Source organism: Platichthys flesus, chromosome 11, assembly GCF_949316205.1.
Source record: "Platichthys flesus chromosome 11, fPlaFle2.1, whole genome shotgun sequence".
Classification (NCBI taxonomy): Eukaryota; Metazoa; Chordata; class Actinopteri; order Pleuronectiformes; family Pleuronectidae; genus Platichthys; species Platichthys flesus.
The window spans coordinates 12619436-12643797 of NC_084955.1; the positions used below are offsets into that span (position 1 = coordinate 12619436).

General features: G+C 43.3%; 2 protein-coding genes and 1 long non-coding RNA gene across 5 annotated transcripts; 2 read left to right on the forward strand and 1 right to left on the reverse strand.

The window, feature by feature from the left end:
* The first annotated feature begins 477 nt into the window (after positions 1 to 477).
* zdhhc18a (zinc finger DHHC-type palmitoyltransferase 18a) lies at positions 478 to 8397 on the forward strand. Of its 2 annotated transcripts, XM_062398933.1 has the most exons (10): positions 478 to 1099; positions 1191 to 1351; positions 1626 to 1775; positions 2350 to 2487; positions 2588 to 2639; positions 3523 to 3625; positions 3713 to 3825; positions 3934 to 4039; positions 5915 to 5985; positions 6654 to 6795. In XM_062398933.1, exons 1-9 carry the CDS (start codon positions 867 to 869, stop codon positions 5954 to 5956), a joined length of 1098 nt encoding a protein of 365 aa, XP_062254917.1. In that variant the 5' UTR covers positions 478 to 866; the 3' UTR covers positions 5957 to 5985; positions 6654 to 6795. The 2 variants fall into 2 exon arrangements, with proteins under 2 accessions (XP_062254917.1, XP_062254916.1); XM_062398932.1 differs by lacking the exon at positions 5915 to 5985 and having other exon boundaries at positions 6654 to 8397.
* A 409-nt stretch (positions 8398 to 8806) lies between these two features.
* Positions 8807 to 14323, reverse strand: LOC133964704 (uncharacterized). 2 transcript variants are annotated; one of them, XR_009923812.1, is made up of 3 exons: positions 14163 to 14323; positions 13515 to 13768; positions 8807 to 9295 (listed from the first exon to the last, which is right to left on the reverse strand). It is a non-coding gene; the product is annotated as an uncharacterized LOC133964704 (long non-coding RNA). The 2 variants fall into 2 exon arrangements; XR_009923813.1 differs by lacking the exon at positions 14163 to 14323 and adding an exon at positions 13947 to 14077.
* A 4618-nt stretch (positions 14324 to 18941) lies between these two features.
* On the forward strand, positions 18942 to 23825 carry tent5ba (terminal nucleotidyltransferase 5ba). Its single transcript, XM_062399413.1, has 2 exons — positions 18942 to 19343; positions 22250 to 23825. Exons 1-2 carry the CDS (start codon positions 19188 to 19190, stop codon positions 23276 to 23278), a joined length of 1185 nt encoding a protein of 394 aa, XP_062255397.1. The 5' UTR covers positions 18942 to 19187; the 3' UTR covers positions 23279 to 23825.
* Positions 23826 to 24362: the final 537 nt, after the last annotated feature.

Consider the following 24362-nt stretch of genomic DNA (forward strand, 5'->3'; position numbering starts at 1 on the left):
AAAGTCTAATAAATCCCCCTGCTACCATGAATCACATGTTAAAATCTGAGTTTTTTTCTTCATCTATGTGCCAAGGTCACATGCTGACAAAGATTGAATCATCGGTGTGAGACAAACAAATCCCAGATTTCTCGGAGCCAATGAGGATAATTTGTTAATTGATCAAATTCAACTGGCGTGTTGGAGCCCCTGCGTGTCTGTAAAGTATCAGCCTATAAATTATCCTCCTCTGTATATTTCTGATGGCAGAATGGAAACTCCAGCATGTTGGCAAGTCTCACGGAAAAAGTGAACACCTGAGATCAGTGTTACAGCAACTGAACAACAGCACTAACTTATTTGCAACGAATTGTGTTTATCTGATAATGTGGGAAAGTAAAGTGCTGATCTACAAATTATCTCCGTTACAGCTAATGGGTTTGAGTCGTTCACAGATCAGCGGTGAGTCCTGCGCGATGAGGTCACTCTGACGTAGGTTGGCCGACGTGCAAGAGAAAAAAGAAACGCGAATTGCCGCAAGAGGCTTAAAGTCGCTTCCCTGTCGAAAGCTCCAAACAAAGGCGAGTCAATTCACCTAATTGAGAATTCATTTTAATGACGGACTCGGTTTCAACTACCAAACATGGTAGTTAGGCCTGAGTCAACTGGGGATTTGATTCGGTTCGTCAAACTAAGGCTGTTGCTGGTTTGCTAGCTAGCTTAGCCCCCGTTAGCTTCCAGGATGGACAGCTGAGCGCTAGCCCGAGCAGGTCGCGCTTCAGATGTAGTGAATTGAGAGTCTCTGGAGAACGACAGAGGGATCGTTTGGTGAGTGATTGTGTGTGTGCCTTCAGCCACCTCCCAGCCGGGTGGACACTGTTAACCCCATGAAGAACTGCGAGTACCAGCAGATCGACCCGCGGGCGCTGGCGGTGTCGCCCTCGTCGGCGCAGAACCACACCGAGAAGAAGGCGCAGCGGCCGCTGAGGAAATGGGAAGTGTTCCCCGGGAAGAACCGCTTCTACTGCGACGGGCGGATCATCCTGGCCAGACAGAGCGGGGTCTTCCCTCTGACACTGGGCCTTATCGTCGTCACCTGTGGCCTTTTCTTCGCATTTGAGTGAGTAGTGCCCTCTCTAACATGGACATGCCCCATGCATTAAGCTCATATCAAGATCGTGACAGGAGTTAATCTCAATTCTTTTTTGCAGTTGCCCGTTCCTGGTGCAGCATCTGACCGTCTTCATACCTGTGATCGCTGCGGTGCTTTTTGTGTTTGTGGTCGTCTCCCTGCTGAGAACCAGCTTCATAGACCCCGGCATCCTGCCCAGGGCCACTCCGGATGAAGCTGCAGACATAGAGAAGCAGATAGGTAAAAAAGCTGCACCCAGGAATGCATGCTAGCTGTTGGACAGATGGGGTAAAGGAGCTTTGCCATAAGGGGGATCTCTGAGGGTCGAGTTCGTCTTGAAATGCAGAGCAACACCTAAGCAGCTTTACTCTAACTAGCATGGTTCCAATGCACTAAAACCAGACACAACATTCCTTGCGCTTATTTGCCCCTTATGTTAACATCCCATTTCTCTTTGTGTGAACTGTCTGGATCAAACGTGTGAGTCTCTCTGCTTGTGCTTCTCTATTTTAAGATACTTCTGGATCCTCTACATATCGCCCCCCTCCACGAACCAAGGAGATCCTCATCAACCAGCAGGTGGTAAAGCTCAAATACTGCTTCACTTGTAAAATGTTCCGGCCTCCGCGAACCTCCCACTGCAGCCTGTGCGACAACTGTGTGGGTAAGGATGTGTTGCGAAGTTACCACTTATTCTAGCCACTCTAATTAAACGTAACAACTTAACACTAAGCCAAGAGGACCATGCGATGCGTGACCAGCAGGAGGGTTTGTAATAATTTTGCCTCATGCGGTCCACCCTCCTCTGTTGTTGCTCTTAATCTGAGTCCAGAATCTGACATGAAACAGAGAAACTACAAAACAAAGCTCTGGCTGAGATCTCACATCAGTCGTCTACTAAAATTACATTCACAGTGTATTTATAACTTGGGCACCTATTTTCAAAGTGAGCTCTAAAAAACTATTTTTCTTAAAAGCCTAAAGTAATTTCTTGGCAAGGCAGAGCGGACATTTTAGCTTATATTATCCTTTGTTATAAACAATAATTTTACACTGGTTGTGATTATGACTGATACCAGTCTTACAGATTGAAACATCTGGTGTTATTTCTCGGTTTCCCTGATCTGAATGATTTAATATACAGCCCAGTGTGTTGGATACTTTGCCTTATTATTACTAATATACCTTATAAAATGCTGCCTCTAATCTTTTGTTTGTTCACTTTTTTCCACCCTCAGAACGATTCGATCACCACTGCCCATGGGTTGGGAACTGTGTCGGCAAACGCAATTACCGCTTTTTCTACAGCTTCATCATCTCCCTGTCATTTCTGACATCGTTCATATTTGGCTGTGTCGTCACACACATCACTCTGCGTAAGTATTCACACTCTGTAGAAAGACACTTGTATTCATACGATGATCCTGTTACGTTATCATGGACCATTTTATTGAAGTTTTTCATTTTTCTCTCCAGGTTCTCAAGCAGGGAAAAGCCTTGTTCAAGCCGTTCAGGAGAGCCCTGGCAGATATCCTTTGTACCACATTTTCACTAAATTCTCCTGTTTATTAGATGAAGGACCTCTTAGAATTTGTTTACTGCCAAGATGTAACACAAGTTAAAGTTGACAAGTAATTTTTCACTCCTCATAATAAGCCCAAGCTTAATAGAATCACAGAGTTAGCGTCCAGCAAAGCAGTGCTTTTTACCAGATGGCTCTCCTGTAGTAGGTTTTCTGTCTCACAGCCTTGTGAGATGATGTCAGTGGCGAGACAATTATAGAACCCATGACTACAGTGTTTGGATGAGTTGTTCACAGAGAGGCTGCGGGATCATTTCCTCATCGCGCACATGATAAGCACGACATTCTGTAATCTTGTCTGAGTCTGTCTGCATGTGAAATTGTGAGCCTCCTAAGAATTAAAGGCCATGATGGCATTTATTTAGATTTAGAATTTAGAGGATATGCAACATATCTGTGATGGATTTAATAAATCTCAAACACGCTTAAACAAATGTAAACCAGTGAGGTTTGACCTCATGTAGGAATTAGTTGTAATTATGTGAGGGTTTAACAGCCCTTAAGTTGACAGAAATTCCATTGTCTTTATATCCGACATTCTGATATTAAAAATAGTATAATAGTTTTTTACTATAATAGTAATTCCTTATTTCATAAATATATTTCAGTAAGGACTGACAGAGACATAAGGTAGCTGGAGCACCTCCTATACTTAAACGAAAAAGGCCCATAATAGAAGTAAAGATGGTTATTTATCTTGGTCAAGTTGAATTCTCTGTATAATCTTAAAATCTTGTCAAAATATCAGTCACGTTAGTTTGATTGCCAATTGTCTATAACTATCAATGATAAGGATGATGTTATCTTGCCTTGACTCTTTTTTGTGTACTGTGGTGGAGTTGGTGATTTGTTTCTTCTCCATCTGGTCTATACTGGGCCTCTCAGGCTTCCATACATACTTAGTCGCCTCCAACCTCACGACAAATGAAGATGTAAGTATTCAACATAGTTTGGTTTATAGGTCTCAAACTAGACGTGATTCAGTGATTCACAGCAAACTGTCTTTATCCACCGCACAGATTAAGGGCTCCTGGTCAAGTAAAAGAGGTGCAGAGGATTCTGGGAACCCGTACAGTTACAACAGCATCATAACCAACTGCTGTGCAACGTTATGTGGCCCCATGCCCCCGAGGTGAGTGAAGACGTCGAAAATCTTCCCCATCATCACACACACAATGGTTACACTCCAGGTCCAGTCCACATTTTGATAAATAACATATTCTTCTGTTTTGTTTTCTAGTCTGATTGATAGAAGAGGTTTCCTTCCTCCTGAGGAGGCGATCTCGGCTGCCTCCGCCTCTGAGATCGAGCTGCCCCTCTTCACGGCCAAGAACGACGCGCACATGGTAGGATGAACCAGCTTGTGGTCTCTCCCAAGTCCTGTCAGTCCCATAGCTGCTGTGTAGTTGTTGTTAGCTTGGACCCCCTGTTTGCCTTCTCCACAGTTTGTGTTCCTTCTCCTTCGTTCTCCAGAATCAACACAACATGCAATACTTTGAATCTGTGTTATGAAAGTTGCACATTTTGTATGTTTTGTGTATAAAAACAGAAACAAACGAGTGTTAATTTGTAAAAGTGAGTGCCTTTTTTCGTCATCGTATGTTTGCTTTTGAACAACATTACTTGGGCTCAGCTTATGATGGTTTGAAATGGACAATGAATGGTCAGATAGTCACATTAGGATGTAGAGTGGCAGACAGCAAAGCAGCTAACACCGCCAAGCCCAACGGTCCCCTTAATTTCCACCCCCAATTCGTCACGTTTGTTTGTTGTGACGTACGAGTTGTTTCCATGCAGCGACTGAAAAAAATCATAGTCTCCTATGAAGCTACATTATTGTCCCCTACATATGGATTTTTAATAGGACCGCGACCAATTGCACATACGCATGGCTGATTATTTTTCTCTCAAATATTACCTCAAAGGTTTTTCACTCCTGTTCATTTGTTTATTGGTCGGTTTGTATTTTTGTTTTAAAGTAGAATTATAAAAAAACAACTCAATTGATTTCCACGAAACTTGGTTGACGGAGGTGGCTTATGAGACGTGGAAGAAACCATTACATTTTCTTTTCAAATTTGTCAGTTTTACCAAAGAATAAATCATGGATCTTGACCGTAAAATTCGGTGCAGCTTGATTTAATTTGGACTCTCTTGACAGGGTTAGGCCCTGTACCCTACTTCCCTATGAAATCGTTAAAAAATTCAAAAAAGTCCCTTACTTTTGAATGTTGCCTGCATCTGTGTCAACATTAATTGGGTTCTTTATCAGCCAATGTCTCATCCTTCCAGTTCTGTTGAAAACGGTTTGCAATGTTTTGCGTAATCCTGCTGACAAACAAACAAACAAACCGAGGGGGGTGAAAGCATGACCTCCTTGCTGGAGGTGATTTTTGAAGTAGCTAATTTGAGGAATTAAAGCTGCTGACGAGGTGAGTCATCGCTATGCTGTAATAGTACTGCTGTGTTCTTTGAGCTTTAGAACAAAATGTCTTGGAAGTCACTGTTTTGTGTCACTGAGCAGTTAGAAAAAGAAAATCAGCAGAGTTTTTACACTGAACCATTAGTTGAGGTCCTTGTTGAGTTAATGAGTAACTCTCACACTCCTGCAGATACAGTATGCGATGGTTATTCTGTGCTTTGGGAGAGAAAACATTTGACTTATTGCACCTTTTCTTTTTTTAAGAGAACATTTTGCTCTTTATCTTAGGAATTCAACACCTTGCTGTATCTACCTCCTTGTTCTTGTACTTCTGAGTTTTCTTGTATGTTGGGGTGAAGGTGTGTGCACACACAAAGGACTGAACTACTGCCTTTTATTTGGACATTCAGATCAGTGTCTGATCATATTATGTATTATATTTATCAGCACTTTAATACAGATCATATGTCACATGCCTTGAATAGATTTGTCACAATATTGTCAACATTTCAAATGTCTTTGCTTTCTAAAATCTACTCTTATTTTTACATTTATATCTTTTATTTGCCTAAAGAGCAAAACAAGTGTTCAAATATTTGTTAAATAAACATTATTTTTGTATTTTTGTATTTTGGTCTGTGTTTTTAGTTTACTTTGCTTTTTCATTTGATTAATTCTCCATTTGTTGGATTCCCTTAGATTTTTCTTTGTATTTCCTTTGGTATGAACTTATTTCTTGTGACTGTTACTGAAATGACTTGACGTTCAGTGTTGTGCTGTATTCGTTCCACCCTGGCAGGAGGAGAACTGTCAGGATTTCTCCATGTCCTGCATAGCCTGAAGGGCGGCGCTGCATGTAGATGGTCGATGGTAAGGGTAGGGTCGAATGTCAAAACCAATCACAACATCGCCTCACCTGTCATTCACCGTGTCGTCCTTCATACTGTTGTTTAGATTTCAGGTGGCCTCTTTTCTACGGTTTGTTCTTAAGGCCAAACACAGTGGGTTAGACTTAGTGATTGGTTTGTAGTGATGACGTGACTGGGTGGACTATGTTTACCTGAATGAGCATGCTTCACTCATTCATTGTCTCATTAACATCTGCTCACTCACTCAGTGTTGGATGGACCTGAACCTTCTTCTCTCTGTCTCTAATTAGACGAATGTGTTTTTCTAATTTGTCTGGGGCTTCACTGTGTTTGATCTCTCCACACATGCACAAGTCTGCATAAATCCTTCCTCCATTTTCACTCTGATCGAAGGCAGAAGAAACACAGGAAGACGCAGCGTCTCCTCACTCCTATAAATCTGTCTGTACCCTTGTTCAATATGGTCTTCTAATTGCATTGTCTCCATCGTTACTTCCTCACTCCGTCTTCATTTGACTCTTTGCTTTCATTGTGTTTCATGATCCAAACTAATGCTTTTTATCACACTGCAGAATTTCCATTGCAGCTTTGCTTTTCATAACATTAACTCTGATCCTGCACATTTCCCTTCATTTTTCTTGACTTCTCTGTTTTCCCCTCTGCACACAGTGCACTCAGAGCACAAAGGACATGCTGGACAGGATGGTCCATTCCTCTGACTTCCACGGCCTGTGCCCTCCCGGCACCCCAAAGACCACCCCTCTCGGCCTCGAGGTTTCCCGCACGCCGGCACCTCCCGCAGAGCCTTCACCGTCTGTCGGCTGCTTGCAGCAAAGCGCTCGGCAATCGGTGGCCACTCCTTGCCCCCCGTTCAGCAGGAGCAGCAAGAGGGACTCGCTGCACTCCATGAATCCAGCGTTTCGCCTTGCTTCTCCTTCGCCGTCGCTGAGCCGCACCAGCTTGATTCTGGGTGATGCACCCGACAATGGCTTTGTCCTAATACCCTGAGTGAGCACCTAGTAAACACCGGTGAAACGACAGAGTACTGGTGGAGTTATTCAAGGCAATGATCAGGGCTACAAAGAGACATTGTCACAGTTGTGGTCATCATTTGTGTTGCCTTCGGTTTCTCAAGATGTCATTCTGATGAGTATATCAAGCATTACCTGGATATTTTTCTAGTTCCGTGAGTTGTGTCCACAATGTGTGTCTTTCAGGATGGTGGTAAATCTTAGTAACATTCGTAAGCACAATATAGAGATATTTTTTTATACACCTTTTAATTGAGACGCCTGTGACATGTCTTCGCACCTTCCAAAGAACCTCAAGCCATCAGCCGCAGTGTTTTAAGTTCCTGTTATCTTGTGCAAACAGGTCTTTAAATCCGGGAATACAGTTTGACTGTGGATGCAAGAAGTGTAGAAACAAAATATTTACTGAGCTGGCACAGAGAGCCTCCTCAGGATTATACATTCAAGAGTTAGCCTTAGGTCGTCCAATCATTTCCTATCATCTTTATCTGCTCAATGTCAGTGGGTGGATCCACTTTGGCTGTTTTTAGATAAGATGAGGGTCAGTTATTTATGTTTCATTGTGTGCATATCAATTCTTTATTTTGCACGTCTTGTGCATCAAATGCTCTTTTGCAGGAGCTAGCAACTGAGAGGTGACACTTCAGATTCTTTCATATGTCTGAAATGACTACCATATATTGTAATGTCCACTTTGCTGCTTTATTTATTTAATGTGTCGTTAAAGTAGAGTATTAAATCAAATTCACTGCTGCGTATCAGGGCCCAGAGTATTCATCGCTAAAACACTGCGTTCCTATTTATCTGATCTACTGGGACACAGTTTGAGTGAGCATCTGCTTTTTCTTTGCCTCAGGGCCTCAGTAGGTTACAGTGACTAATGGACTGCTTGGAGTAGGGTAATGTTTTCAGGAAAGTTCATGAAGCCTCTTATGTAGGGTAGGTTATTTATTTCATGGCTGTGACCTTTAACTGCTCTTACAGCATGAAACCTAACCCCCTGTCTGTCATGGTGGAGCACTGTTTCTTGTTAGGTGTTAAGTTATGCCACTAGGGGGCAGAATGTGAATAAGGATTGCAGCCTTAGTAGAGGACCACGTAGTGACTTGAGAAGTGTTAGCAGAAAGGCCTTGTGATGTTTGGATTTATCTTTTTTGTTTTTGTTTGTAACTGAGCATCGATGCTGTACATAGGTTGTGAGTTTGTGAAGAACCACGTTGCCATAGTGAGTGGGTCATTCATTTATCAGTCTTCATCCAGACCCTGTAGTTTGTATAGACACTTATACAAGCAGTGCTTGTATGAACACACTTGTTTGCTTTTTGTAGGATGAAACAGTGGAACTGTAACATTGAATCAATAAAAATGATCAGTTTTGTTGACTTGTGAGTTTTTTTGTCTCTTATTTCCATCAAGAATTGATTTTGTGAAAAGGTCTCACCATGTATCTTAATGCAAAGCATTCCCCACAAATGATCCATCTGAAGGGGTTTATTCAACTCCTAGCAAGTTCCAGAGTTCCATTATAGAAACTATGCTGTGAACCAGGTCTAATTAAAATTAGGCTGGCATTTAGTAGAGCACATGCACCTGCCAAGGCCCAACAGTCCCAATGATGAAACCACATCAAATTCACTTGAGCTAGATTTGCATTATTCTAAACATGTAAATATCAGTTCTCCTAAAATGCCATCAAGAGCCACAAATTGTTCTCTGAGAAATGAAGGGTCAGTGTGACGGTGGACAACAGCTGAAGAAGCAGTACAGAAAGACACAGTTAACAAATCTGTGTTGATTTTCCAATGAAACTGAAATTCATTTAATCAACTTATTTTTGATATTCAAAATCCATTTGCTTTTTTACACAACATTTTTTTTTTAACTGCATCTGGAAAACAAGGTGAAAGAGAATGATTTATCTTTGTCCTAAAGCTCTGCCTGGAATCAGACCAAAGATGTTTCTAGACAACAGAACAATGTAATGTTGTAAAATATGAGGACCTAAGTGCATTTCTTAATTTATTTTTATAATGCTTATCTCATCTGACATTTGAAAGCCTCCCTGCTCAGGCAGGTCATTACTGTATGTCTTCAGCTAACATGAAACAGATGGTCAGACCTTTGGCTCAGTGTCTCACAAAAAGGAAAAACAAAACTCTTGTCAGCAGCATTGAGGATATGGATGATCCGAGTCCCTGCAGGTGATTTCTCTGTAGCTGGACTGTATCGTTCTCTTTCACGCCAGTTGCTGTGGCACAGACACACAGGAGGCCACCCAGTCTGTGGAATAAGAGGATGTATTTCAGTGAAACCAAGGTGATGCTTTCTTTATGGGGTTAAATCAGACCGAGGAGGATGGATGAGGCCAAGAAACAGCAAATGTGCTGTTTTATCAAAAACATCATTGTCTGATGGGATTCTTAACCCTTGTTTAATCCATTCAGTTTTTCTGGGGACATGCAGTAACCAAACATGACAGGAAGCCACCTCTTTCACTTAAAAAGAATCAATTCCATCTCTTGGAAGAAAACCCCCTCCACCGCTGTCATTCACGTCCACTGTGAGTCATCATGCTCCTTCCTCTTCAGCGAGCCCCTTTAGGCCCTGCTGTCATGTGTGCAGCCTTGTGTCATGCTCTCACAAGTCTCTTTCTCATGGCTCGCTGGTCTGAGCAGAGCAGAAGTGAAGTGTACCTCTGCAAGGGGGGGGCAGCATCGCTGTTGCGTTAATGTGCCGAGGTAAGAGTGTTTTCTCTATGTGCTGTCCGGTCGACCTGGATATAATTAACCCTGCACTGAGCAGAGCCAAGCAGCTGCCAGCAGGCCCAGTTTGTTGCCTCTGCCAGTGAAACACGAAGCAACCGAATCCTGCGGCCACATGGTGGTGAGGATAATCTTTATCCTGAATTTTGAAGAGCAACAACAGCGTTACTGTCGTCTGCAGTTCTCATACAATGTGTTTTCCTGCAAGTGGATACAATTTCTTAGAAAACTGTAGGAGGGTGTTGATCTAACAAATAGGGTCAGAGCAGAGAGGAATGTTGCAACTCAGGCATCCTATCTGAAACCAAAGGTGATAAAGATTTCTTCACAGAAAGGCCATTGGCAATGCAATGTGTGTTTGTATATATGTGGGTGTGTGTGGAGTTTGGTCTGTACTTAACCATATGTTTACAAAGTGCCTTTCTGTGGATTCCTCTGGGTGTAAAAGGCGTGGATTTGATTATCTGGGTACTTGGGAACTTTGTCCATAAGTCTTTCTGTACATATAGCTTATGATGGATTACGCCAGTGCTATTTCCCGGTTAGTGTATAAGATGTGTTGACACGTGTAATATACGTTACAGATTTTACTGTAAACAGCTTTCTATGCACAGGGGTGTTTCAAGGAACTTTGGGAGCACCGAGGTAAAGGGACCCGGGGGCCCATACATCGAATCACCCACACACACACAAAATAAATATCAAACCAGATCATTCCAATCTTCAAGCGCTTATTCTATTATAAAAACTAAATGGATGATCAGAGAGCAGATGTCTCCACTGTTAAAGAAAGTGAAGACAAAATCCTCATCTGTCTGTTAAACTGGATCCACTCCAAAATTGTTGCGTAATCCTGCTAACAAACAAACCAATGCAAACTGGATAGAACTCAGTAGAGCACATACCGCCGGCAAAGTCCACCAGTCCCCTTGAATTAAAACCAGATTATGCACATTTATAGATATCGCCCCCCTGAATGTCCCTGGTCCTTTTCATCAACATTCATGAATGATTCCCTGGGAAATTGGTGAAAATGCCCAAAAACGGTTGCAACGTTTCGAAAAGTAAAAAAGTACTTTTGTTTAACCAGTTTCATGGTAAACAGTCCGGGAGGGTTTTGGCTAATCCTGATAACAAACAACGAAAAACGACATAGCCTTCTTTGCGGAGGTAATTATAAACAAAGTGCATACTGTGCATACACATGCAGAATAGTTAGGTAATACAGTTAAAGTGCAAACCCTCATCACCATCCCAGACACATCATACATTTAGTCATTCTAGTGCTCAACCAAATCTGGCTGCCCCTGTATCTCCCTCTTGTAAAAGTCTAGATCTTGATATTTAGCCTTGACTGACTAAATTATTTCCACTTCTCCAAGATATCATATCTGCTAAACTGCAGCATCTAGTAGCCTGTTTGAGTTTATTTTCTTTCTTTCCAGGGGTAGAGATAAGATAAAAGAAGTACAAGTTCTCCTCGGTTCCTGCAGTGGAAAAACGTCAGCCGTGCACAGTGAAGTGGAAAGGGCTCCCCATGGAAACCTGAATATGTCCCCTGGAGCTGGATTAGTGCACCAAGGCACCAGTGGGTCAGACCTTATCACAGCAGCTGTTATCACGCCGACTGTTTGATATGGCCTCAGTCAATCCACTGAAAAATGCTTCGGTTGCGGTTTTTCAAGCCTGACTTATTTGGAAGATATCTAGTTTGTTGATGGGTAATTTCTCCACACGTTGCTTCCACTGTTTATAAAAAAAATAAACAAAATGCCTGTGCTCGGGCCTGTTAGTGCTGCAACGTAGCCCTAGTTAAAGTTGCTCTTCTACATTTCACATATGTACAAACACCGAACCTTTCACTCCTGTAACTTTATCTGAAGGCTGTGGTTACTTTGCAGAGATCAATTATATAATATATTGTTTAACAGTAAATTAAAATGAAAATGTACATCAAATGAGTGTGAGTTGCTTGACTGCACCCAACTACAACATTAAGATGCCATGTCCATGTTATTACACATATTGGAACCCATTTTCTGAGTTTGTGTATTTTTACTTTTATACTTAAAGCACTTGTTAGAAATATTTTGTTCTCACATTTGCCAGTATAAAATGTTTAATTCAAGATTTTTCCTTGTGAGTAAATGCTTTAAATATTTCTTCCTCAGCAGCATTAGATATTATATTAGTGTATGGGCTCTCAGGTAGGTGGAGTGTAAATATAAGCATGTTAAAAGAAAATGGTTGCGCAATAAGCATTAAATGTCACTGAACTTTACTTGCAAGTAGTCATGACCTGGGTTTATGATGCTACTAAGGGAGAGAGGGGAGTGGGAGAAGGTGAAGGACAGAGACACAGAGGCAGAGCTGAGTCACTGAGAGGACATGTCCAGACCTAGTCTGGACATGTTTGACTTCCGGGCCACAGTTCAGTTCCATGAGGCAAGAGAGGGTTAAATGCTGCATATTGCTCCATTATCACGTTGACCTAAGTCCCTTAAGAAGGAAGTTGATGTAAAAGTGCAGAGAAGAAGCGAAGACACATGGAGATGGTCAGAGTCAGACCTTTGGGATTGTAATTGTGCGGTTAAACGTTTGAGACGTCGAGGTGAACGTCGAGCGGTTTGTTGATCTAAGACACAAACCACAACGTCTGAGCTGCGGTCGAACGTCATCGCTCCTCACTGCGTATCTGAGAGCATGTTTACAACACGCCTGCCTGCTTCCATTTACAGCGTCTCATAAATCTTAACCTGTCCCCAGAAAGCCCAGAGTGAATCTAGCTGGCCCTCTCTGACCCCCGGGGGGGGGGGGGGGGGGGGGGGCGTGATGGGATACGTGCTCGCCTGATTAAAAAAGCCTTCCACGGGGAGGAGTAAAGAGATCTCGATGATGATCTGAGAAACAAGCTGCTGTAATATTTTTTACATTCGCTCTTTGTGAAGAGTTTTTAACCGTTTTCAGCCGCACCAGTTACATGAGTCAGGAATCATGACCTTAACAGACATCGTCTCTGAGGGGTCTGCTCCATATCTGTGCTGCGAGCCATTCCAACGGTTTCCCCCCCCCGAGCGTTGGCACAATCGCTCCCCCACGTGTTCCGCTCTTTATCGCCCCTGTGTTTTTCTCTCAGCTACCGGACAGGGGGTTGAGGAGCTGGATTTCTGGGAATGAAATCAGAGCTCACTGCCAAATAGGGGTTTCCCTCTCACTTCTGGTATATGCTCCGGGGAGCGGAATCAGCCGCCTCTTCTCTCTGGTAGCTTTTACTGTGTGATGTCCACACCATGTGTTGAGGAGATTACAGAACAGAAGTTTATTTCATAGGCTTTTGTTATGGTTGCATCTGTTTACTCAGCGGTATTTGCACATTGTAAGCAGCTGTCAAGTTGTTTCTTCATCCCTGTAGTGAAGTTAGTCTTATTTGCATGGAGGGGGGTGGGGTTGCTTAAAGCGATATAATCTCCGGGTTGAGGAATCTGCCCAAGTTAGGATGTCCCAGACATATGGAGGATGTTGAGGATGCTTCATTACCCGGGCCATACATATCCTCCTCATACATATATACGTGTTTCAGTCAAATGGGTTAAGATGTCCAGAGAGTCAGGATTTAAGGAAAAGAAAAAAAAGAAACATATGAAAGAAAATCTGTGTGAACGACTCCCTCAGCTACGAGGAAACTACGCTCTCATCACACCCTCTGAAAGAATTTCTCATCTTGCTTCCTTGTATACCTCTGAATAGATCCATGAGCCCTTCTTTCCTTTTTTTTCTGTAATAACATCCATAGTCTGCAGAACGTCATCGTGGGTCAACGTGTTCTTTATCCTCCTCCTTTGGCCTTCTGACCCATTCAGAGGGTAAAGCGATCTGGGCACAATGCTCACAGACTAACACTATAGTTGACCGTTGAGCTTCAGAGCACTTGAACTGTGCAACAACCTCTCTTATCGAAAGATAAGGCCCAGACTGTGGTATAACCGTGCCCCTGCAGGGTGAAGAGGATCAAAAGGAAAGAGAGAACAAATGAAAGCAGATAAAACAAGGTAAACAACCGAAACAACTTTTTTTACTTAAGCCAGATTTAGCATGCTTGACTAACAATAGCAAAAAAGGCTAACATCAGATATACTGACAAAAGTGTGTCTGTTCTTTTTCACATTTACAGGTGTTTGCAGCTGCCAGGACGCCACTTGAATCTACGGTGTGCTTTCTGCTTGTTGCTCTCCCCAGCACACAGCTCGCAGCTCCGCCAAGCACTAGTGTGATCAATCAAGCAGGCAGTGCAGGCAGGCTGACGTCAGCAGCGCGGCTGCTTGCGTAACCTTGTTCCACTGTCCAATAGATTTGTCATCTCGAGCAATCCGGAAAAGTAAACGTACCTTCTCTTATCGCAGGCTCTCTCTATCGCAGGTAGGCCCCGGTGGCGACCAGGCAAACAGGTCACCTCAACCCGGTTGTATAGTCAGTTGGTCTAATTCACTTCTGCTTCAGAATTAAACATGCAGTGTACAGTCAGACATGAAATGCAGTTATAGCAGCTGCATCGCTATTTTAGCTATGGCAACACCGTCCAAAGTTACACATGATGCAGCCTCTAATAATAGCAAGCCCTTGCTCCTCTGGTGTAATGTGTCTGAATGTGCACCGAGTCTAATTCAAAAAGTGTTTATTGGGGGAATGGTTTTACTTTGATTGTAGGAAGCGTAAGAAAAAGAGATACACAACTCGGTACAGACCGAGAGTTTTCTGGCCTCCCTCAGTCCATCGACAGGACACGGCTCGTTTTTTAGAAACATTGATTTCCAGCCATGCTTCCACAACACACTGCCATCACATGTCCCCTGGAAGAGCCCTTGTCCACATCATTGCTCCTCTTCTTTTCACTGCCACGAGGCAAAGACAGGCAGAGATAGAAAAAAATGAGGTTTGATAAATTAATACACGGCCGTTTCATGTCTTTTCTCAGCCTCTGAGCACCAACACGAATGTCTCAAATGAGCTCTGTAATATTACAGAATGCAAGGCGGACCATCAGAGTGTTTGAGCATGGCTAGGACGTGAACATACACCTGCGTATTAACGCTTCATTTGTTCAAGGTGTGTTTGAGTGGACACCCCCACCGCGCCTACAAGACTCACAAACCCAGTTGTCATGGCTCGAGCAGGATGTCAACTCAGGGATAAACAGAGGATAGAGCCACAATGAGATTTCAGTCAGGTTGGTGTCTGACGTCTGGGCTCCGACTTAATCACTCCCCCCGATATGATTACATAGAAATGATGGAAGTGATGAGCAAATACTTGTAACCCCCCCTGGGAGCCTGCAGGTGGATGCTGGGGTGGTGGAGGGAATGAATCAACTCGCAGCAATACTGACGCAGCAACGGGGAAAGTATAGGGAGTGATGGGAAAATGTATCTGCTTAAACAGACCGCCTAATAAGATGGCAGTGTTTTATAGAGGATTGTGGAGTGTTTGGTATTTCACATGGTGTATTTCACACGATTGAGGCAGCGCAGCTCGAGTTGGCTGCCTGAACTCTAGCTCGCAGGTATCGCCCTTTAAATGATCAAAGGTGGAAACAGAGCATTGCAAACATTGGTGGGCGGCTGATGATGGATCCTAATAAGCGGCAGTGGACAACGACTGTGGACTATAGTGGATCCGATCTTGATGGCGGATCATGATCTTGCTGACTGATGATTGCAGCAGGACTGCTTGACATATAGTATTGAAGTTATCCTTCCCCCTGATATCTATTGCACTTCTGTCCATCATGAGAGGGATCCCTCACATGTGGCTCTCTCTGGGGTTTCTACATATTTTTACCCTGTTAAAAGGGTTTTTAGTAGTTTTTCCTTACCTTAGGATTAAGGTTAGGGTTAGATCACACCATGTTAAAGCCCTATGAGATGAATTGTGATTTGTGAATATAGGCTAAACAAATCAAATTTGATTGATTGATTGAAATCAGTGTGGATAATTCAAGACTGTTTTTTAACATGTGTTGTCGCCTACAAGATTCTGTTCCACTGAACGAATGTCTGCACTTTGCATCCGACCGCCTCCCTCTCACATGCGTCTGTGAGGGAACCTGAGAATGTCAGGCCGCCTGACATTTGCCTGTCGTCATTGTTCCCTCATCCCCCAAGTGTTTCACATTCAGGTAAACGCTGGCTCCGCTCCCAGGATGCACAGCTGCCACACAGCGGGGTTATTTATAGTCGGGTGACGCAGATGTCTCACATCAGCCTCGGCCGGACCCTCAGCCGGAGAGACGGCGCTTCCTGACAACCAGGGGATGCTGTTGCCACAGAAACAGGATTATGTTGACATCACACAGATTTAAAGTGATCTTTTGTGGAGACCAAATCCATTGTGCGCCCACGTCCTGACCTCTCTGTGGCCCTGAGAGATAGTGTCAACCTCCAGCTGTGCGTCGTCGAGAAGAACCGCACGCACACAAACACACACACACACACACAACCACACACGTAGGTATGGGCAGGACATTGTGATGTGCGTGTCTGAGTGCGTAAGAGCTTGTGCTTCCGTCTCTCTGTGTTTTATTGATGCATCACTAAAAACCCACATCAGGTCAATCATGTAATGAACTTTACTCTCTCGTAAACATTTTACAGGTGTACTAATACGCTGTGTGGACAGGTATTAGAAGTGAAGGATTTTATACACGATGACATATCAGTTTTTTTAAAAGAGGAAATAACAAAACATTTAACGAGTTTTAAGGCCTTCTCATCCCTGAAAGTCTGTGTCTACCTTTATGAGTAATGTCTGCTATTGTGCGAGGTCCTTCATTCAGGTATTTTGTGCATTTGAACACATATTAAGCTACACACACTACAGGATGAGGACTACGATAATGTGACCGCAGACCACCCCTCTAAGAAATGGAAGACAACATATGATCCAGCAGCTTTAAAAAAAGCAATTCAATATGTGAACTCATTTGTCCACAGATGCACAAATACACACAACGTGAGGCCGTCAAATCAAACCAGTGTTCTGTCCAGACTGGAGGAATTCCTCTGCATCTGCACCAGGGCAAATAAAGAAACAGGGCAGATAAGGAGGCACGGTGGAAAGACGTGATAACGAGGTTTCTGAAAGCGTAAATGGAAAGCCGCAAACGCAAAGGGCATCACGGGTTATCGGAGCTTTGTGATAAACCCCTGCACAATCAGGAGCTAATTAAATGAATGATTGTTCGTGTGGCTTGTGGGCTTTAATTTTTCCACTGGCTGCGTAAACAAACATCTCAAAGGTAACAGCTCTCCACTTTAAATATGTCCAGCCACTAAAAACTGATAAGGGCCAATAACAGTGTATGATTAGCAAGCAACACTTTACGGTTTTAATAGCCTGCTATCGTAGTATAAATACTTACCTACTGAAAGGCAGCTTCTTGTTTTCAGTGAAATACGTGATGGATTTTACAGAACGCTTTATGGACTCCCCTTTAAGTATCAGTTACTGTGCTTTATAAATCCTATATATCATTTTATTATGACATTAGAAATAAAGCAGGGAGGCTAGAGGCTCATCCGTATTTGTATTTCTTTATTTCCTTTGGCAGAATACACACATTGGTGTAGATGATGCTTGACTATGCAAATGCAGGAGTAAATCCATACTTTGACTTGTAAAGAAACTAACTTATTATGTATTTACCATGTAAAAATACTAATATTTAAGAAAACAGCATATAAATGTTGCAAGAATCTGAAAACAGTTTAAAAAAAACAAATTGATTTATTGAGCTCCATGCTAGCTGCTGACAAAGCTTTAGCTCAAAATAATTGAATTTTTCTACTTTTTCCTATTTCCTGTTATCTATTTTCATGCTGCAGCATCTTTACAATCTGAACTTTATGTTGTACCACAAAAATAAGTCTGCAACGTCACATAGACTGGTCCTAGCTAAATGCTATCTACTCTGGCTTAGCAGAGTAGCATTTGCCTTTGTCAGAGCCTTTTGTCCAGCAGCTTTCATGTCATACATTCATTTAATCTTAGATTAATTTGATAAAGTGTCTCGAACTTTTGTGAAAAGTAATTTTTAAGTAAAGTGTGTGACAATGATTAATAACCAGCCTCAGAGGTATTACGATTTAACTATTTATATTTATAGAGTCTAAGACTGCTTAGGAAAAGGCCAGGTGCCCTATTTTTGTCCCAATGTGGATGATGTTTTTCATGTATATTAAAGTGACAAAAATAAAAAAAACCCATTTAAAAAAAATGGGTGTAACAAATAGTTTTTTTTTTCAAATATTTGCTGGTCCCCTATTAATGATTCAAATTTAACACAAAACTACCAGTCATATAAAATGTGGTGAGGAAGACTGGCCTGGAGGTCAGCAAACACAAACTCGAGTTTTCTGGATATTCTCTCTGCGGGTGTGACGCTGAAAGCAGGGCGTTGCTACAAAAACATCCTGAATGTTCCGCACACATTCCCTGGTCAAATAAAAAATACTCAGCGGGCTTCATCGAACCAGTTCACATTTGAGCGAGCGAATAAACACGAGCTTGCATAATCGGAATGAAGGGATGTTGGGTTTGCTCGGCTATAATGTGACCTCTGCAATCCATTTTTACTGTATACTTTCTTATTTATAAATGACCTAAATATATATATATATAGATATATAAATATATATCTATATTTAACACAAAACTACCAGTCATAAAAAATGTGGTGAGGAAGACTGGCTGGAGGTCAGCAAACACAAACTCGAGTTTTCTGGATATTCTCTCTACGGGTGTGATGCTGAAAGCAGGGCGTTGCTACAAAAACATCCTGAATGTTCCGCACACATTCCCTGGTCAAATAAAAAATAATCAGCGGGCTTCATCGAACCAGATATATAAATATATATCTATATATAGAACTTATTACTATAATCTTCCTGATTTTGCTGCATTTGAGATCATGATCTTGTTCGAGGGAAGACCCCTTTCAGCAGCGGAGGGGGCGGGGTCAACCAGGTGTGCGTCACAGGGGGGGAGGGGGGATGTTCCCAGACGGGGCGTCCATGATCAATGACCAAGCCCAGCAGCCAATCACAGGGCGCATGCTAATGAGGTGGCTTTAAACCCTGCGGACCTTCCTTATGAATCGCTCCTTTGCAGACTGACCGGATTTCAGCCGCGCACAACGGAGGAAGAGGCCAGACCCCAGCGACCCTCCAGCACCAGAGCCTGAACTTTCCTCCAACTCTGCAACCAGGACTGATCCACGAGGAGTAAACCTCTGGCCTGTGTTCGACTATTCAAAAAAAGAAGAAGAAGAAGAAAAAGACACAGATTCCTCAGCACTCTCTTCCCGATCACTTTATTTCTCTTTATTTGGGGGGGAGGGTCTGATAGTGAACCTCGCCATGTCGTGCGGTGATGCGTCGGATGTGAGTCGGAGGTTCTGCGTGCTGTCTTGGGATCAAGTGCGGCGCCTGGACTCGATCCTCGGGGAAGCTGTGCCCATCCACGGCCGAGGAAACTTCCCCACGCTGTCCGTGCAGCCCCGCCAGATCGTGCAGGTACGACCCCCCCAACACGCACACACCTGCATGGACGCGCTGCGCTGGTGCACGAGAGTCACATTTACCATCTCAGTGGTTGTTTAAATTAGAGGAGGAGAATTCGTGACGCATTTATACAAAAGTACAAATTTTCCACCTGCAGCATGTCGGCAGGTCGTGAGTCCCGAGGAACCTGTGGATCATTTATTCTCACACTGTGCAAACAACTTGAGGAATTAAACATTTAAACTAAACTGAAACATTTTAAATTATCTTTTTTTTGAATTGCGTTTGTCTGTAACTTAACTGCCCCCCCCCCCCCCTGGTCTTTAATTATCTCTATGAAATGTAATGATCCTCCCTGGATTTCTACCCCCCTCGGAGCTTAATTGTGTTCCCATGACAAATTTTTTTGTTTATTTATTCTTTCAGTGGGAACTTACTTTTTAACTGATCTATTTTCCCTGATGCTGTAAATGCGTTAAATTGTTTATAATTCTGAAGTTTATTCTATCGCAGGCAAATGGTGCCTCCTTGATGTCTTTCCTGTTGGTGACACTAATTGAATGCCACTTGCATCCAGCAGGTGGAATAATGGAAACGGAAGAGCATTCATTTCCTTGTTGATTTGTCACGAATAACCTGCTTTTATTTTTTGTATTTATTTTTAACTACTAGACTGTAATGTGTACATCTGTGAGTTATGTGACTACTTGTATCACTGGGCCACTTCTAGGCACATCTGTGCATGATAATAAAGGATTGAAGGAATGTATTGGATAGAGTGGATCAGCCCTCACCTCTCCCCTGTTAAAACCCCATGAAGCAGACGTACGCTTAAGTCCCCTCCACATTTCCAGCATCTCATTCACTGTGGCCGGATCACGTTTCACCTCCCTCGCTGGTGTCTCCACATGGTGCGGTGGCTGCCTGTGCATTTCATAAGTGTGCATCTCTCGTTACCTGATACATAATCCTTGTTTTCCATTTCATTTACGCATCGGCATATTCAGCATGACTCCACCAGAGCTCCATGCTTGCGGTTGTGGAAAGATGAATGCTCCATTGAGCGTTCAGGAGGCTTAAATACAGGTTTGAGCCCCCACATGTGGGGAATCTCATGTTGCCCCTGGATCTGTGGAAAGCCCATGTCATCTTTTTTTGCCAAAACCTGCCAAAAACCTCCATCAACCGTAAGTCTCCTGGCGTGACGAGCCAGAGGCAGACTATTTCCTGCTGTTAATGTGTATTTAATAGGTTTTTAATCATGCAGTTGACTCGAAGGAGGTGTGAATGTGAGAGTGGGCCTCTGTCCCATAAAGAGGCCCTCACGTAGCATCACCAGGAGCGAGAGTCCAAAGAGAACTTTAGATAAAAAAGATAATTACACCATCTGTTTTTAACTGCTTCACAACCCAGTATGAGGAACCAGACATGCGTTTTTAGTTTTATTCTTTTATTAGTCAAAAAAATGTAATAATAATCGTTAGACAGGATCCTGTAGGATGATTTTATTTGACAACCTGTAGTCAGACTAAAGAGGCCTGAGAGTAGGCCTGAGGCTGAATTTCACTCTGACTATCAACCACAGAAGTATGGAAAATAAACAACCCACATTATAATTGCACCTGATTGGAATTTGTACTGACCTGCGGCTGAATGAAAGTTATGCTATTATGATGATCTTTGCTCCTCCTCCCCTCCCGTGTGAAGGGCTGACTTGCCTTCAGATGTTTGCCTGTCACTAGCCTGACCCACTGTGTATAAATAGAGCCGCCTTGTTATCTGATCACCATGGGAGAGAGAGTTAACAGATCGCTCTAATCTGACAGGTCACTCCCAGTCGGGGAGATTTAGGATTGCGTTGCCAGTAACAAGCAATTAGCGCTGCGGATTTAACATTTGGAAGTGTCTGCAGTTGTTGTTACAGTCTGCCGACACAAATCAGGTCTTGCATCAAGTCTTCCTGCTGTGGAATTGATATGAGAGATACATCTCAAACTGCTGGCCAGATGTAAGGGTGCAGCTGTTAGTTGAGTATGCAGCAGGGTTCATTTCCCCTCGAACAAGTTTTCAACATCTACATTTGATGTCTCACTTCAGGGCCTCTGCAATGTTTTCCATTCCTGTTTGTTAGCAGCGATCATCATGTTCCCGCACCGAGGTGGGATTCCCTCGTTTGAACATCTCACAGGAACAGAGGGAGGGAAGCGCTGCTCCTCAATAACCTCATTTGGCCTTTGTGACATTTGGCCTGAAGCTGAAGTTGTTTTCTTTGGACGCTGCTCTTCAAACCCACTGGTGCTCACGAACTCGCGGTCGCAGTTCAAGATTATAAATCTTTATAACCGTTTTCTATCGTAAAATCAAACGATCTGACCCAGAGGGAGGTTGACGTGGAGCACAGGCTCTCGAGCTCTGCCCCTGCCCCTTGTGTGGCCTTTTTACGAGATGAAATTGATGAAATTGCTCTCGCAAACAAGTCGATTTTCACTTGGCCTATGTGGAGGATAATTGCAAGGAGCTGCAACCCTAACCCTAAACCCTAACCCTAACCCAGCAAGATTCAAGATTTATGTGGTTTTAAAACATTTTAAACTATGAAAAATGGCCTAAGTGCAGTTGAAAGAATCTGCTTTGTTTCTAAGACATATCTAACCCAGTATACTACCACAGAAATCTCTTCAGTTCATGCTGAACAATATTTACATCGCATTTGATGTTTGTTGTCAACTTTTTTGCATTGCAGTTACAGCCTCTTGCCAATTCGAGTGCTGCATCACCTCAGCACCACTACTTCCATTGCCTTGATTATTTGGACACATTTCCAGAGTTTTACTTGATTCTTTGTTGTTTGTAAGATTTCTGAAAATACACGGCCGGTTTTAATCATACAGTTGTATTTCTGTGTTGTTCCTGTCCAGGTTGTGCGGGCGAGGCTGGAGGAGAGAGGTGTGTGCGTCAGAGACGTGAGGCTGAACGGATCTGCCGCCAGCTACGTGCTCCATCAGGACACCGGCCTGGGCTACAAAGACCTCGACCTGATCTTTGGTGTGTCACTGAAAGACGACCAGGCCTTCCGCCTGGTGAAGGACGTCGTGCTGGACTGTCTGTTGGACTTCTTGCCAGCTGGGGTGTCCAAGGAACGCATCTCGGCTCTGACCCTCAAAGAGGCCTACGTACAGAAGCTGGTGAAAGTCTGTAATGACACGGACCGCTGGAGCCTCATCTCTCTGTCCAACAACACAGGCAAGAATGTGGAGCTTAAATTTGTGGACTCTTTGCGGCGGCAGTTTGAATTCAGTGTGGACTCCTTCCAGATTTGCCTTGATTCTCTGCTCTTGTTCGACCGCTGCTCGGAGACGCCCATGTCCGAGAGCTTTCACCCCACTGTGATCGGGGAGAGCGTGTACGGGGACTTCAAGGAGGCCATGGACCACCTGTGTCAGAGGACCATAGCCACACGCAGCCCTGAAGAGATCAGAGGCGGCGGTTTACTGAAATACTGCCACCTGCTGGCGCGAGGCTTCAAGCCCGCCTCAGAGTCGGACATGAAGCATATGCAGCGCTACATGTGCTCACGGTTCTTCATTGACTTCTCCGACATAGGCGAGCAGCAGAGGAAGCTGGAGGCCTACCTGCAGAACCACTTTTCTGGGATCGAGCACAAACGGTACGAGTGTCTGACGACGCTTCACCAAGTGGTGGACGAGAGCACCGTGTGTCTGATGGGCCACGAGCGGCGCCAGACGCTCAGCCTGATCTCCATGCTGGCGCTGAGGGTGCTGGCTGAGCAGAACGCCATCCCCACTGTGACGAATGTGACGTGTTACTACCAGCCAGCGCCATACGTACAGGACATCAACTTCAGTAATTACTACATTGCACACGTGCAGCAGCCGCAGGTCTCCCATTGCAGTAATTCATATCAGACGTGGCTGCCCTGTAGCTGAACTGGCTGTGAGACGGTCAGAGGTGGACGTGTCTCCATCCCTCTGCAAGGAAGTGGACTGAAAATACATAAAAAGGAAACCCATGTTTGCCAAATGTGACTTAACTAAAACAATCTTGTACTGCTGTACATCCGATTGAGCCGACGCATTAACTTTTCTCACTTTTCTCTTGCAAAACATCTGTAAGATTGCTGGTCATTTCTGAGATGTAGTGACAATATCTTATTTAAGTATTAAAAAAGGTCTTTATGAAGCTTTATATCGTGTATGTCAGAAATACATTTTTGAGGAAACGAACTTTGAAGCTGGTGTTGTTTTCATACGCTGGCTTTATGTTTTTTTTTTAAATTACATACCGGACCAAAGATGTATTTGTTGTTCAGAAAGGGAATGTTGTTATGATTCCAAGTGCCTCAAATGAACCACGAAATGTTCTAAAAACATCTGTAAAGTCAGAGCTCTGCATTCAGTGTTTTCTAGATTACTCTGTTTCTCTTTTCAGAAACGGAAGCATTTTTGTGAGATTAAAAAACAAGATAAAACTAAACGTTTTTGTATTGTGGTTATTTTATCTCGTTTTTAATGTTTGGCTCTGAAGACTGCAGTTCGATCTGCTTCAATATTCATTCAGTCGAGTTGTAAAATCTCACATTGTCATCATAAACAAGATTATTTCAGTTCACAGGATGACTCAGACTTTTATCCTCCTTTTCATTGGATGGATGGGGGGTTGTTATTTGCCCCATAAGCTGATGACGACAGGGCGGCTCAGTTCTAGTAAGCAGGCCAATTGAAATGCATATACTGTCGGCAGGAGTGAGTTGAACTTGTTAAACTGGGGCTGAGGATCCATTACAATCTGAGGACATGAACCATAAGGAGGCTTTTCTAAAGCACAATGGCCTCTCTCTCCTCCGTGATACTAAAGCTTTTTAACAAAGGCTGGCCTGTTCTCTCACCCATGTTACCACTGGAAACCCAGCCCTGTTTGCTTGACTGATACCATATCCATGTCATTTTGTCTGAGTCAAAATCAAAAATCTTCACAGGCACAAGGAAGTTGGTGCAAAGACGGAGATGGTGG

Bases quoted from the DNA above. Each gene is read 5' to 3' on its own strand.
- zdhhc18a (XM_062398932.1), top strand. From the start codon at position 867: ATGAAGAACTGCGAGTACCAGCAGATCGACCCGCGGGCGCTGGCGGTG. The intron at 1,100-1,190 runs GTGAGTAGTGCC...TCTTTTTTGCAG, and splicing joins GGCCTTTTCTTCGCATTTGA to TTGCCCGTTCCTGGTGCAGC. The intron at 2,640-3,522 runs ATATCCTTTGTA...TTTTTTGTGTAC, and splicing joins GTTCAGGAGAGCCCTGGCAG to TGTGGTGGAGTTGGTGATTT.
- tent5ba (XM_062399413.1), top strand. From the start codon at position 19,188: ATGTCGTGCGGTGATGCGTCGGATGTGAGTCGGAGGTTCTGCGTGCTG. The intron at 19,344-22,249 runs GTACGACCCCCC...GTTCCTGTCCAG, and splicing joins AGCCCCGCCAGATCGTGCAG to GTTGTGCGGGCGAGGCTGGA.